Here is a 13,985-nt window from a genome sequence, read left to right on the forward strand (position 1 = left end):
CACCTCCTTCAGGTTGAGCTGTCTACTGTGCAATCAGTACCATCTGGGCAAATATTCGATTATCAGCTTTGAGGATAACTTCTTTATTCCCAGTTTTGCATGTATTTGCCTTTCCCTGCATTGAGGAGAACGTTTTCAGTTTCATCTTGGAGAGTGGTGCATGGAACTGCTTTGCAGGAGGATTACTCTCAACACGTTCAGCAGAGAAGGTTCTGTAGGCATTCTTGCCAATGGTGTATGAATTCAGAAGGTCTTCGGCAACATCTGCTGGTGCTGTACTTCTAGTAGACAGAGAAACAAGGGACTCACCACCTGCAAATGGATTTATCCAACTAGAATCCAACAGATCCACAGTGCTTGTAATGTGTTCTTCGTCTTTGCCAATTTTGCTTTGTCCAAGGTCCTTGTGAGAAAAGTCACGTTGGAGTCCCAGGGAGCTTTTCAATATAGACAGGTAAGTGCTTTTGTACTCAGCAGTAAGGTAATATCTTGAGACAGCTGCTGGGTTCAAGCTGAACCCTTTTGTGCCTCCAGCTGTCTGAGTGTCCCGATTGACAGTTTCCTCTAGGGTCTGGTCAATCGGAACCCTGCCAAATGTGTTTGTTGCACTCAGCTGGGCCGAAAAGCCACCTTCACAGAGAAACATGTACAGATCTGGTTTCTCATGTTCAATATGGCTCATCTCTGAGTAGTAAACAGTGAGTGACCTTGCATAATTCAGATTAAGTATAAGTATAAGTACATATACTCTTTTGATCCCGTGAGGGAAATTTGGTCTCTGCATTTATCCCAATCTGTGAATTAGTGAAACACACTCTGTGTCTCTGTGAACACACAGTGATGTGAAGCACACACTAATCCTGGCGCAGTGAGCTGCCTGCAACAACAGCGGCACTCAGGGAGCAGTGAGGGGTTTGGTGCCTTGCTCAAGGGCACTTCAGCCGTGCCTACTGGTTGGGGTTCGAACTGGCAACCCTCCAGTTACAAGTCTGAAGCGCTAACCAGTAGGCCCCACGGCTTATCATAGGCAAAGGTCCAGGGGATGATTGATCGAATGCTAGCCATGTGTAATGCCCAGTTTCCTTCACGTGATGCCCTCACAAGGTTTAGTACAACCTCCACCATGTCAATATATGACATCCAGAGCTGGCCAGTGGACCTTGCTGAGACCTTAGATGCTGCAGGAATTCACAGAAGTACTGATGGACCTTTCTGAAAGACTGTACGGTCAAGTGATTCTTCTACAGTGGTTGATGATATACCCTCAAGTCTAGATACATATATATGTATATATATACACTCAAGTCTAGGGGCAGGATATCTAGGAGATCGTGGGCATCAGGATGGTTCTCTGTGAGCCACTGGGAAAACTAATTCCAGACTAGCCTCAGGAGGGCTTCATACATGATTTTGTACTTATGGCTATCCAAAACACCACTGACAGATCCCTCAGCCACAGCTCCAGATTCAATGCATATGTCCCTTAGGCCTGCAGCCTGGAAGTGCTTCCCAATCACACCTAACAACATACAGACGGTGTGAAAGACTCCAAGTCTTGGCACAATGTTGGGAAACCTGTCTCTATGTGCCCACAGAATTTCTGTAACTTTACAGTAGGGAGCCTGATCAAAGGCAACTGACATGTTGCTTATGTGTAAGGAAGTCATGATTTTTTTTTTTACTTTGAAGGAGAATCTCATGAACAGTTGCCATCTGGGTGGCTGGGGCATTGATGGTTGGCCGATAGCTGACAACACTGGGAATAACATCCACAGAGTTTGATGCTAAGATGTTGTAACCTGTCCAGCTAGGAACGCTTTGATTTGTGGCAGAGTGCAGTCTGCATAGCAACCATAAGAAGTTCTTCTTCAAAGCATCAGCACAGATATCTGTCTTGACCTCAACATAGGATCTAGTTGGAGGACCACACCTAGTTCCCACAGCATACACTGGCAGAGCTGGCAAAGATACAGAGACAGTTCTCTGTTTACTCTTGGGCACAAGCTGGTCTAGGCAGTTCAGGACCGAACATCTGAGGCTGCACTGCTATACCATTGACCCTATGGGATGTTCCACGGCCTGTCAGTGTCTCTTCCAGCCTGTAAATATTGTCCCTGGCCTTGAATGATGCAATCTGTGCTAAAACATGACCTTGACCTTTTACAGTAATGGCAATGTCATAATTGGGTTTACCACACCTTAAAACATAAGAATCCATGTCTCATTTGCTCGTTTTTAGATTTTCAGCTATGTCAGTGTCACTGCTTAATTTATACGCATCATTTTCTCAAACGCCATGTGTGATGATTAATAAAGTCTCAGACTCAAGTGCAGTTTGGTTCTGTTTACTTAGCGAAGGTACAAGTCCACAATCCAAAGAGTAGCCGACAGCAAGCCAAGGTCAGTACACAGGGAAATCCAAAGACAGGGCGAACAATCCAAAACGTAATCCAAAAAGCTTGGTCAAAACAAACGGGCAAGGTCTAAACTGGAAAAAGGCTAAACAGGTAACTCTCAATGAAATACTGCAAACACTGCTTAGTAGAGTTAATACAAACAATACCTCACATCGAGGCAACAGATACAAAGTCCTTTTATAGGGCAAGTCTACTAATTGGATATCAGTCACAGGTGTCAAAACTCTGGGGAGGCCGTGCAAGACTGGAGTGGGCGTGTCTGTTGCTGTCCAGAATGCTGCAGCGAGTCAGGCCTTACACCATGTCTGATATAAGACTAAAAATCACCCCCTCCAAATCAGATAATATGGGTAAATGATACATGCCAGTATTTCAGTGTTTGCCAGTATTTCAGTGTTTGGATTTTGTTTCTCTGATGCTCCCTGGTGCCACAGGATTAAAAGACAAAAGATGACAGGAAATGGCAGGAAAATGTGTGTGATTTAAAAGTTTGAAGAGCTTCAGGGTTGGCTGTTCTTATCCAAAATGTTCACAAAAGGATTTAAATGAAAGCTCAGATTCTTCCCTTTAAATTGATACCAAACCATAACAAAATGAAATTCAGTGTTCTGCTTGATTTATTATTATTATTATTATCATTATTTTCTCAACCTTAGTTTACATTATGTGTGATAACTCAAAACAGCTACTCTTGTCAGATGGCCATCATACATCATTGAAAAGCTGAGATTCCAGGCTTTCAGAAAAGGTATGGTAGCCTTTGCCACTTTTTCGGTAACGGTTTCCATATTTTGAGGCCCTGGCTCACGGACTATTTGGCCACTCGCGCAGTAAAATCCGGGTAGACAGAGATGGTCATGTCGGCAACTTGGATCTTCTGTTTGGTTCTTGCTAGACGCAGAATATCGTTGCAGTCTTTGTAATAGTGAAGGCGCGCTATGACCGTCCTGACTGGTCCCCCTTCTCGTAGAGCTGGCTGTAGTGATCAGTGCGATCTGTCGACCAGAGGCGCTTTTTCCAGATTGAATGCATCTTTGAGCAAAGCTGAAATCGCTGATGTGGAGCAACTGCCAGGAGATTCAGGTATTCCAACGATCCTGATATTATTTCTCCGTGACCTCCCTTCTAAATAGTCACATTTATTTTGAAGGGTATCAGCTAACTCTGTCAAGCGCTTCACATCGCGTTGCAGTGTAGTTACATCTTCACTACATGTGGACAAGCTGTGCTCTGCGCCAGCTAGCGTGCTGCGTAGCTCGGCTATATCTGAGCTCGTGGTGTTTTTGAATTCCTCCAAACCTGATTTGAGAGCCAGAACTTCCGATTTAAAAAATCCCAGTTCGCTTTCGAGTACAGATCTGACCTCCTTTTTCATTGCACCAACTAGGTCTTCGCGTAGTTCACGTTTAAATCCCTCAAAGTCGAAAGGCACCTTCTTCTGCTGTCGCCTTCATATCGCATGCGGTCTGACTCGTTGGAGAAGGCTTTGACGGACAGATATGGTTGTTTGTCTTGTTTTGCCAGGTCTGACGGACATCCTGCACGTCTAACAGTTACACAGAACAAAAAAGTCTTTGGTTGAATTGCTATTTAAAGAGGATACCTCTGAAAATAATAGTTTAGCCGTTGTTTCCTGCAGAGCTACACAAACACACGTCTTACTCCATGCTTGCTCAGCAGCTCCATCGGTTTATTTTTTTGATTAAGAGTGTTTTTCATTTAAAGGTTTGACTTCGTGCTTATTCAGTAGAGCATTTAGTGCTCTCCCCAATCCCAGACGTTCACATTGCATGTTTGTTTGTAATGGATGCAATCGCGAGATAGGCTATAGGCCTACGCGTTTGACGGCAATGAGTTGTTAACAGACATGAACCAAGCCCAGCAGCAATCTAGGGACTGTTCATTATTATTGAAGGGGCCGCCGGAGGAATTTTGAGTGCTTCAGTCAAAAGTTGCATGACCCTCCCTTGCCTGCTAGAAATTGTTCAATGACCGTCCGACAGAATTGTTAAAAAAGACATGACCCTCCCCTGCCAATTGTCCCTGTCTTCCGCCTGCGCTGCTTTGCGCCACAGCCACACACTGTGATAACGTTCTTAAATCAATCTTTCCTGTGAGCTTGCATGCTACCAGTCCTTCCTTTTGAAATGTGTTGCACCTGTTTGCACAATTTCACAAATAATCATATGTGATTAATAATATGACACATAATCCCTGTGCACAGGGACCGAAACAATGCATGCCAACTTGTGTTTATCACGTATTTTAACTTCCCCCCGCTGTCTTGCCGTTTTAATGTTTTCCCTTAGAATATGCCATGCCATGCCGTGCCGTCCACAGCTCTTCAGTTCTGACAAAGCCGAAATTACTCCTTTTGAAACAATGAGTGCAGGAAGCGCATTTGTAGGTTATATTTCTTGACGGGGGATCCCAAGCAGCTTTCAGCCATAAGGCTACTTTGAGAACATTTCCTAATTCGCCCGACACTAATATTCAAAATGTTGAAAACTATTTCGGCATAGCCTATGAAGCAGTTTAATTCAATGGAATGTTTGTTGTAAACAAACTAGCTACTTGGTGAGGCTTGGCCTCACAGATGCGCTCGTGCCTTAGATGGCAAGAAAAATCCTTACGATATAGACCTATTAACTGACCACCCGATTCACGTTGGCTGGGGGGCAGGGGGGCCATCAGATATTTGTGCCCAGTTAATCCGGCCCTGCCCCCAACAAATCACACCTTCCCACCTCTGTGACAGCTTAAAAGAAGTCAAGAGGACTCCTTACTCACAGACCTATTCACAAACCTGCGGTTTTGAAATCCTATGCAGCTACAGGAGCTTCCAATCGTGAGGAAGCAATTTTGCATTGTAGGCATAACTAACATGCAATAACGCCGCCAACAACAACCAAAACTAGGCTAGTCATTGTCAACAAGTAAATTAAATGTAACATTATTGTGAATCAAATTAAAATGTTCTCTATTGCAAACGTAGGCATAGTAACAGAATAATTTAATAATGTTACAAAGATACTACATCAATCCGTATGTTTCATTGGGCTACTAGGCTATTTGTTTTGCCTTGATTCATTTAGGCTAGGCCTTTTTATTCAGGGGCCATATTCACAAAGAATTTTAAGGCTAAAAGTAGCTCCTAACTGGCGAATTTAGGAGCAACTCCTAAAAATAATGGGCGTGTCACTCCTAACTTTAGGACTCCTAATTTTTTCACAAAAAGTAATTCACGAAGCATTTTAGACCTAAAAGTAGCACCTAAGTCTGGGACAGCTTAAGTCGAGAGGACTCCTAACTCACTAAGACCTATTCATAAACAGCTTTTTTGTGGCATTTTACGTTGCGATGTTTTGAAATAGCCTATGCGCAACAGGAGCTTCCAATCGCGAGGGAACAATTTTGCATTCATAAAAGGGATGCAATAACGCCACCAACAACAACACAAACTACTCATTGTTAACATGTAAATGAAATGTAACGTTTCATTGTGAATCAAATTAAAATGTTCTCCTCTTTGCAAATGTAGCCTAGGGATATGGTGACAGATTAATTTAATAATGTTGCAAAGGTAGGCTACTGCATCAATCCATAGGCCTATGTTTCATTAGGCTACTAAGCTATTTGTTTTGCCTTACTCTTTATTCATTTAGGCTAGGCCTTTTTATTCAGTTATTAATCATCTTCCGTCCTTCCACTACTTGTGTAGCGCACGCATTCTCCGACCTGTCACCTGTCAGTCATCATCGGAAGAGAGGTGTTTGGAATTCCCGCGTTACAGTCGTCAGCCAATCAAGGTGGTCACTTCAGTCAAGCTCGTGCATGAGTAATGACGTCATCCATAGCCACGAAGACTCACTCCTAGTTTAGGAGTTGTCTGAAAGGCTTTGTGAATAACTTTTAAGAGAAAACTCCAATCTAAAATCTTTAAGTGCGATTTAGGAGTAGCCTACTCCTAGTAGTAAGATAAAAGCCTTTGTGAATAGCCTACGGGCCCAGTTATTCATCATCTTCCGTCCTTGTGTAGCGCACGCATTCTGAGACCTGTCACTCATCATCGTAAGGGAGGTGTTTGGAATCATGCCCGTGTTACAATCATCAGCCAATCAGCCAATCAAGGTGGTCACGCTTGCCCATTTACCCAAATTAATGGTCGAATATTACTGATGATCATTGTTATTTAAGAACATGCAGTGTGCGTAGGGTACCAAAAACATCTTGCTCGTAAAAAAGCATCATAACGCACATTCTGGCAGGTCTGTTATTTACTGTAGGCTGCGCAAACCACATGCCTTTATTTTGGGCAAGCCTGCATTCATTCATTCATTCAACCTTTATTTATTCTCGGAGGGTCATTGAGGGAAGCCCTCATTTCCAATGAAGCCGAAATTACAGAAGCGAAGCAAAGCGCTCCACAAACAAGACAACATTCAAGGCCTTCTGTTGAAGAATTTTATATAAAGCCTGCGCTGACAGTAATCCTCCTGCCCCTGATAGGCCTACCACAGCTGTGGATAGTGTGGAATGTTCAAGTAATAACACAATCCAATGTGTGTCTCAATTGTCCCCCGCTGACCACCTCACCCATTTCTCTAGATTTTGCAACAAACTTACATGACACATTTCCATAAAATATGCCAGTTTTAGGACACAGAATAATGTTTGTAATGATACCAGGTAGGCCAGGTATTGTCGAAGGTGCATGGTGAAGTGAAATTCTTACTTTGGAAAACAAACATTTGCCGATATCATCGCCGATCATCAGAATATTGCAATAGATTCTGTGTTCTGGACTGCAGGTAACTTGTTAAGCCAGTGGTTATCAAACTTTTATTTCATTCCCCACTTTGATCAAGGGGCATGACTGATGATAGTGGAGATAACGTGTTATCCCGAGGCTTTTGCAAGTCAGCATCTTCGACAGTAGTCTATTAAAAATATACGTTTTCGATGTCCCAAACGGAGAGCCATACTTTATTGTTTGTAACGATCTCTATGCTACTCACAAAAATGTAGGCATGGGGACATGATGAAGTAGGTTATCCAACTGTCGTGTGTTAAATTATTGTGATTACGAGCCAGTGGTTTTCAAACATTATGCGTGACTCGGACATCTAACTAAATGCAACAGGCTCATATCGTCCTCGCATTCGCAAAATGAGGACCAGTGTTTTGTCAAATTGCAAATAGCTATTCGTTTTAACTATTTTTTTATGACAGTAGCCTATACAAAAAGCACTTCATACTATCTTAATCTTGGAATATGGGGAGGGAAGTGGCGCGTCTGCAGTCAGCCAAATATGAATGTAATTCTGCGGCATAAAGCAGATGTAATTGTTTATCGTACAGAAAAATAAAAATGACATGTCAAGCAGTCAATTGACTACATTGCAGTCAAGAAGTAGGGCAAATTAATTTACGAAACCAAAACGTGGGTCATCGTTGTCTAAGCCTCTATTGCGTAGCCTGTTAAAAACGTCGCCAGATAGTATTAAATCGGCAACAACATTGTTTTCTGCAGAAGCCTACCCAAGGCTACAGATTAATTCTGAACAGTTATTTCTCTACTGGCTCAATTATCACACCACTGTTTTGATTTGCGTAGTTGCGTTAACCCCAACACTGACAATAATGTAGACAGCAAATTTCGATTTCGATTTTCGTGTAGTCAAGCCTTAAGCCATACCCAAGTAGCCTAAATCGAGGTAATGTTTAATTAGGCATGATTTATTTTGTTATTGAATTCGTAGGCTGGGATTACTCTCGGCAACAATTATGTAAGGGACGGCAGGCAGAGCGATGTACAGTGGCAGAGCGACGCACAGTGGCTGAAAGTGGTACTAAAGCTTCACGCAGTTTCACGCCGCGTAATGCGCGAATGAAGTGGTCATTTGAAAGCGATGCCCACTGTAGACTGCAAATTAAGATATTTTTTAGTTTTGTGAAGCGGCACCGGTAGGCTATCAAAAGCAGATTTCGCATACCCAATTAACCTTAATCGAGGTAATGTTTAATTATGCATGATTTATTTTGTTATTGAATTTGTAGGCTGGGATTCCTCTCGGTAACAATTATGTTTAAAGGTAGCCTCCTGCTTTTTCAGAAGGGACGGCAGTCAGGCTACTGACAGAGTGATGTACAGTGGCTGAAAGTGGTACTAAAGCTTCACGCAGCTGCGACTGAAGTGGCCATTTGAAAGCGATGCCCACTGTATGATGTCAAGATGTTGCTGATTTTAAATTGCGAAGCTTTTTTTGAGATGCTAAAATGGCAAATTTAAAAAGCCCACCAGATAAACAGGAAATGTGTCATAAATTGTTCATGCATTGCTTGGCAGGGCTCAAACTTCAGAGATTATTGAGAATTATGGTAATGATGATATTCACATGGCCACAATGCATATTTGGCATAACACCACTATCTGCCGACTGAAAGAATGGTTATTACACTGATGACGCTTGATCAATTGGGACGCACTTTTCCTTGACGGTTCATCTGATTCATATTAAATTTAGAGTATATGATGTCAAGATGTTGCTGATGTTCAACATGCTGATGCAACACAGGTTATCAAAAGGATGGAATATCATTTAAAACAGATCCAACAAGCTACAACCAAACATGTTATTCCTTGTAAAACTGTCCAGACCCACAGAAATATTGGCATTTTGAAGGCTACTGTAATCTCCTCTGATGCATTCAATTTAAAGGTATGGCTCAACAAAGCTTTTTGTCAGCTTTAACCAAACCTTTCAGGCTTTCACCAATTAACGTAAGCCTGACCATGTCCGATGTCCGACCTTACCACTTGCAACACTGCAAATGCACTCCTATTAACGCTGTGAGATTCTGTTCTCAAACTCACAATGCTCTGTATATCACGTGTACTAAGACATATCCAAATGTCTTCCAGATCCTAAAGTCCTTTCCACACTGGATAGGCCCCTGGGATCAGCTTCAGCCCCTACCCTGGACACAGCAAACCCTGAAACAAGCAATCGCTCTTCTGTGTCAAGTAAGGACTACATGTCTGTTATGTTCCTTAATTCAATTTTTTCTGCTCCAGCCCGAAGTTCATCGAACTGTCCCAACATGCAAAAAGTGTGATTTTTCCTCAACATTTTTACTATATAACATTTAAAGATGTTAAATGGCTTTAACCTCATGTAATGTCTATGTTTAAGATTTTATAGTATCCTTACCTACTATTTGACGATAAACAAAACTGATGTATTCATGTTATTACTTGTATAATGTGATTGCTGCCGACATGTCATTTGTCCCTCGGGTACAGAGCTACTATACTGAATACTAAATTTGTGGTGTTTGTCTGTGTGTGCTGACCTGTCTTTGCAGCTCAGTACAGACAAGTGAAACGTGGTTCACTAGGTGCTCTGACGATGAGTCAGCTGATGAAGAAACAACTAGAGCATCAATCCAGTGCCCCACATAACATCAGCAACTGGGAGACTGGTCAGTCCTTGTTTGTGGTTAAATATCTTCTATCAAAGTTGGGAAACTAAACAGAATATCCAATGTAGTTTTGGGTATTTTTGCTGACTCTACATGGACAATAGTCCAAAGCAGAGAATAAGCTATTAGATGTTTTTTATGTGAGTTTTGGTGATTGTCTCTAAATAGTCATAAAATACAATTTCATAATAAAATAGAATTTCAAATCAATTTCTGTCACGATGGGTGACCACAATCTCTCTTTTCTGGGTAGGTTTTCCAGGTCAGACCAAGACTAGCCTTTTGTCAGCTCCCAGCTCGGTCAGCATGTTTGTGCCTGCCCCCGAGGAGTTCACAGATGACCAGCCTACCACTATGACTGACAGGTAGGAATCTATGCCCTTAAGGTAATACAATCCCCTACCATACCAAGACATTTTTTTAAATATTATTGCAGCAATCCTTTGCTACCATACATCCTTATTACTATGGCTGCACGATTTGGAGAAAATATCTAATTGCGAAATAGCTTTTCCAAATATTTTATATTGTTGGTTGATTTAACACTGTTGTCAATGAAAAGTTGTTGTCCTATACCATGGGTCTCCAACACGTCGCTCTCAAGCTACCAGTTGCTTGCTGTCCCCCTCTGAGCTTGCCAGAGGCTGAAACAGTACTACATTTAACCACAATTGTTGCCGTGAGGCATTCCAGCGAACAAATTTAATAAAAATGAAATCATAACTCAATTTAGGCTACTTGACTGCACAATACACTGCAAAAACTGCTTATCTAACAAAATCTAACCAAGTGTTATTAATCTTATATGAAGATAAAAAAATCTAGTTGGTATTGTTTTCAGTATAAATAGACTTACCTAGCACTTTCTTGTGAAAACATTTGACTTAATTTTAAAAAAGTTTGACTTATTTTAAGACATGTCATCCTGAAAACAAGCAAATTTGTCTGCCAGTGCGTTGAGTAAATTTGTCTTGATAAGAGTCCTTAAAATAAGTCAAAATCTTCTTAAATTAAGTCAAAATTTTCTTTTGAGAGGGCTCTAGGTAAGTCTTTTCATACTAAAAACAATACCAAATAGATTTTTTAATCTTAATATAAGATTAATAACACTTGGTTAGAATTCATTTTGTGCAGTGTAAGGTTTCCATTACAGCACAGCGCACGTTCATTGAATGAATGAAAGCGGCTGTCTGGCTTATAATAAACAGGGGGTGGAAATCCCGACACTTTCAACTACATGAAACTTAATAGTGAACCATCAAATACCCCCCAGATTTCATTACCCATCAGTCCCAACATTTAGCAATATAATCAAACAGTCCAAAAGTAAATCCCAAACCAAACTGAAAATGCTCTGCTTTTGATACTCTACCGGTATGCTAGTTACAGGAAGTGTTGAACAGTGTTGGCCCACTTTAAGAGTGGCCTTTCACTTTATTAATTAAATTCTACAACAGAAGCCTAATAAGAAATAAAGGTCTGCCTCAAATACAAGCCTGCCCCAAATAATTGCCTGTGATTTGCGCAGCCTAAGTAAATAAAAGACCCCGGCCACAATTTGAGGATTTACAGTAGTAACAGCATCTATTCATTTGGTCAACTTTATGCAGTGCTAAAAAGGCTCAATTTACCTTTAGTTTTAGTTTACCGTTGTATGACTTAAATGTTTAAACATTGTTTTGACAATTTAGCCTATGTGAAATTACCTCCTCTAAAGCTTTCCTGCCTCCTCCTTTTCTGTTTTTGCTGTTTGCAAAAGAGTTTTATATCCAAAATGGCCTTGGAGTCTTGGGTTAGTGAATTAGCTAACCCAGCAACAAGTAAGTGCTGCATGTGTGCAAACCAACTGTGTGTTTCAGTGCGAAATTCTGCTGCATACAACTGAACAAATACATTTGTTTATTTTAAAGAATATGGGCTACAGTGTAGTGATTGCAGTGTAGTAAGAACTGTCTCTCTGACACTTTGATCAGCAGCACTTTGCTCTCGCCAGTCCTGTTCACCCTATACACATCTGACTTCTGAGTCATGCCACATGCAGAAGTTCTCTAATGATACTGCAATTGTGGGGTGTATCAGGGACGAGCAAGAGGAGGAGTACAGGAGCCTGGTGGTGGACTTTTTGCATTGGTGCAAACTCAACCACCTTCAACTCAACACTTCAAAGACCAAGGAGATGGTGGTGGTTTTCCGCAGGTCAAAACCCGATCTGCTACCAGTCTCTATTGAGGGGTCAATGTGGAGGTGGTAAACACCTACAAGTATCTGGGCTTACACCTGGACAATAAACTGGACTGGTCAGCCAATACTGAAGCACTCTACAAGAAAGGGCAGAGCAGGCTGCGGTCCTTCAATATCTGCAGTAAGCTCCTCAGGATGTTTTACCAGTCTGTTGTTGCCAGCGTCCTCTTCTATGCTGTGGTATGCTGGGGATGAAGCACAAAGAAGAAGGATGCTGGGCGACTAGATTGGCTGGTAAGGAAAGCTGGCTCTGTCGTGGGAGCCGAACTGGAGTGCATCATTTCAATATCAGACTATTTTCTTTACTCATAAAACGAGGCATTGAAAAGTTTGTAAGTACACCAGGAGTTTATTTAAATAACACTTGCCTGATGGATGGTACTATCTGCTACTGTCTACCGCTGCGTCGACGTTACTTCCGTGATTTGGGAAAAGCCCGTAAAAGTCCTGGCAGGACGCATGCATAAGGATGTAGATCCAGGAATGCACTAATATTTTGTTTGTAGTACCAGTTTGCAACAAATATTAGTTAACACTAAGTTAACACTTCGGAAGAAAATATTAAAAACTGGATATACAAAAAAACTTTGATGTAATCGCTTCCTGCCAGGACTTTTACGGGCTTTTCCCAAATCACGGAAGTAACCTCGACACAGCGGTAGATAGTAGCATCCATCAGGCAAGTGTTATTTAAATAAACTCCTGGTGTACTTACAAACTTTTCAATGCCTCGTTTTATGAGTAAAGAACATAGTTGTACTACTGTAGACGTTTTGTACCATTCAGGGCATTATTAGTGGGGTAATTTACGAGATTCTAAGTTGGTTCCATTACGCCTGCAGAAAGTCATTAGTTTCTGACAGCGCTACTCGACCAGGGTTCAAACAAGGGAAAACAGGTTCTGGGAGGGTGTTTGGCTCGGGGTCATGGTGCAAAGGACCCTAGGGTGAAATTACTCCGAACCATCGCTTTAAGAACAAGCATATTGCTGGTTGATTTAAGAAGGGCTTTCAATCATGTTGTTTCAGCGGTGTGGCCAACATCCCTCTTGCTTGTAAATCCATGTGTTCAAGCGCTTTTTAGGCAACTTCAGAGGTGCGGTCGTGGAGAAATTGACTGTGACCCGCTCTCGCACCTGTGCGGAGCGCAAAAGGGATTCATTTGCCACTTCTGTTCAAGCTATAACAACAAATAGCTGTCAAAATTTACCCGTCCACATTTTAAAATACAATTGAAATGACAGGCAGTTTGTCAGTTTTCCTACAGGTAGGCCTATAGCCTTGTCTAGGTCAACATGACCCGAAGTGTTGGCACTTTCGATATTTGCGAACGTCCCCATGCACATAATAGAACAGCACTCGCTCAGAGAGCACAGACCTCCGCCAAGGCAGCTCAATTATTAAATTATTATAATTTAAGTTATTGAGTTATTGCTAGAGTAGAAATGTTTGGTATTTCGTATTTTTCAGTAGTGTTCACAAATTGTTGTTTTGTTTTATCAGAACTGATTAGGCTACATTGTGATTAACGTGTAATTAACGCAATCACCGTGATAGTTATGTCACCGTGATAGTTATGGTCTTTACTCAGCAGTACGAATGGCAATTCGCAACAGGTGTGCGTAACAATGTGCGTAACAATGTGCGTAACAGGCAATGCGTCTTGATGCGTCTTAACATTCTAGAATGCAGATCTGATCTCAAGTGACTGTTTACTGTAGGCTACGCCAATCGGCTTTTAACACTTTCCACCTAGCCCCGGTGAGTGGGGGTCGCTATAATGCGTGCACCATTGAGTAGCTTATGCGAAATAGCCTTAAAATCGTGGCCCCACTCTCTTGAC

The 13,985-nt window shown here is 41.7% G+C and overlaps 1 protein-coding gene across 6 annotated transcripts in view; it reads left to right on the forward strand.

Annotated features, from left to right (window-relative positions):
* LOC121709816 (protein unc-79 homolog) overlaps nt 1-13,985 on the forward strand; it is a 311,977-nt gene that overhangs the window by 212,225 nt on the left and 85,767 nt on the right. For all 6 annotated transcript variants that reach the window (XM_042093431.1, XM_042093433.1, XM_042093432.1 and 3 more), the window contains exons 33-35: nt 9,343-9,444; nt 9,786-9,902; nt 10,156-10,267. In XM_042093431.1, coding sequence (XP_041949365.1) covers nt 9,343-9,444; nt 9,786-9,902; nt 10,156-10,267 — 331 coding nt within the window. The remainder of the gene's footprint in view (nt 1-9,342; nt 9,445-9,785; nt 9,903-10,155; nt 10,268-13,985) is intronic.

The sequence above is a fragment of the Alosa sapidissima genome, chromosome 5 (genome assembly GCF_018492685.1).
Source record: "Alosa sapidissima isolate fAloSap1 chromosome 5, fAloSap1.pri, whole genome shotgun sequence".
In the NCBI taxonomy this organism is placed as follows: Eukaryota; Metazoa; Chordata; class Actinopteri; order Clupeiformes; family Clupeidae; genus Alosa; species Alosa sapidissima.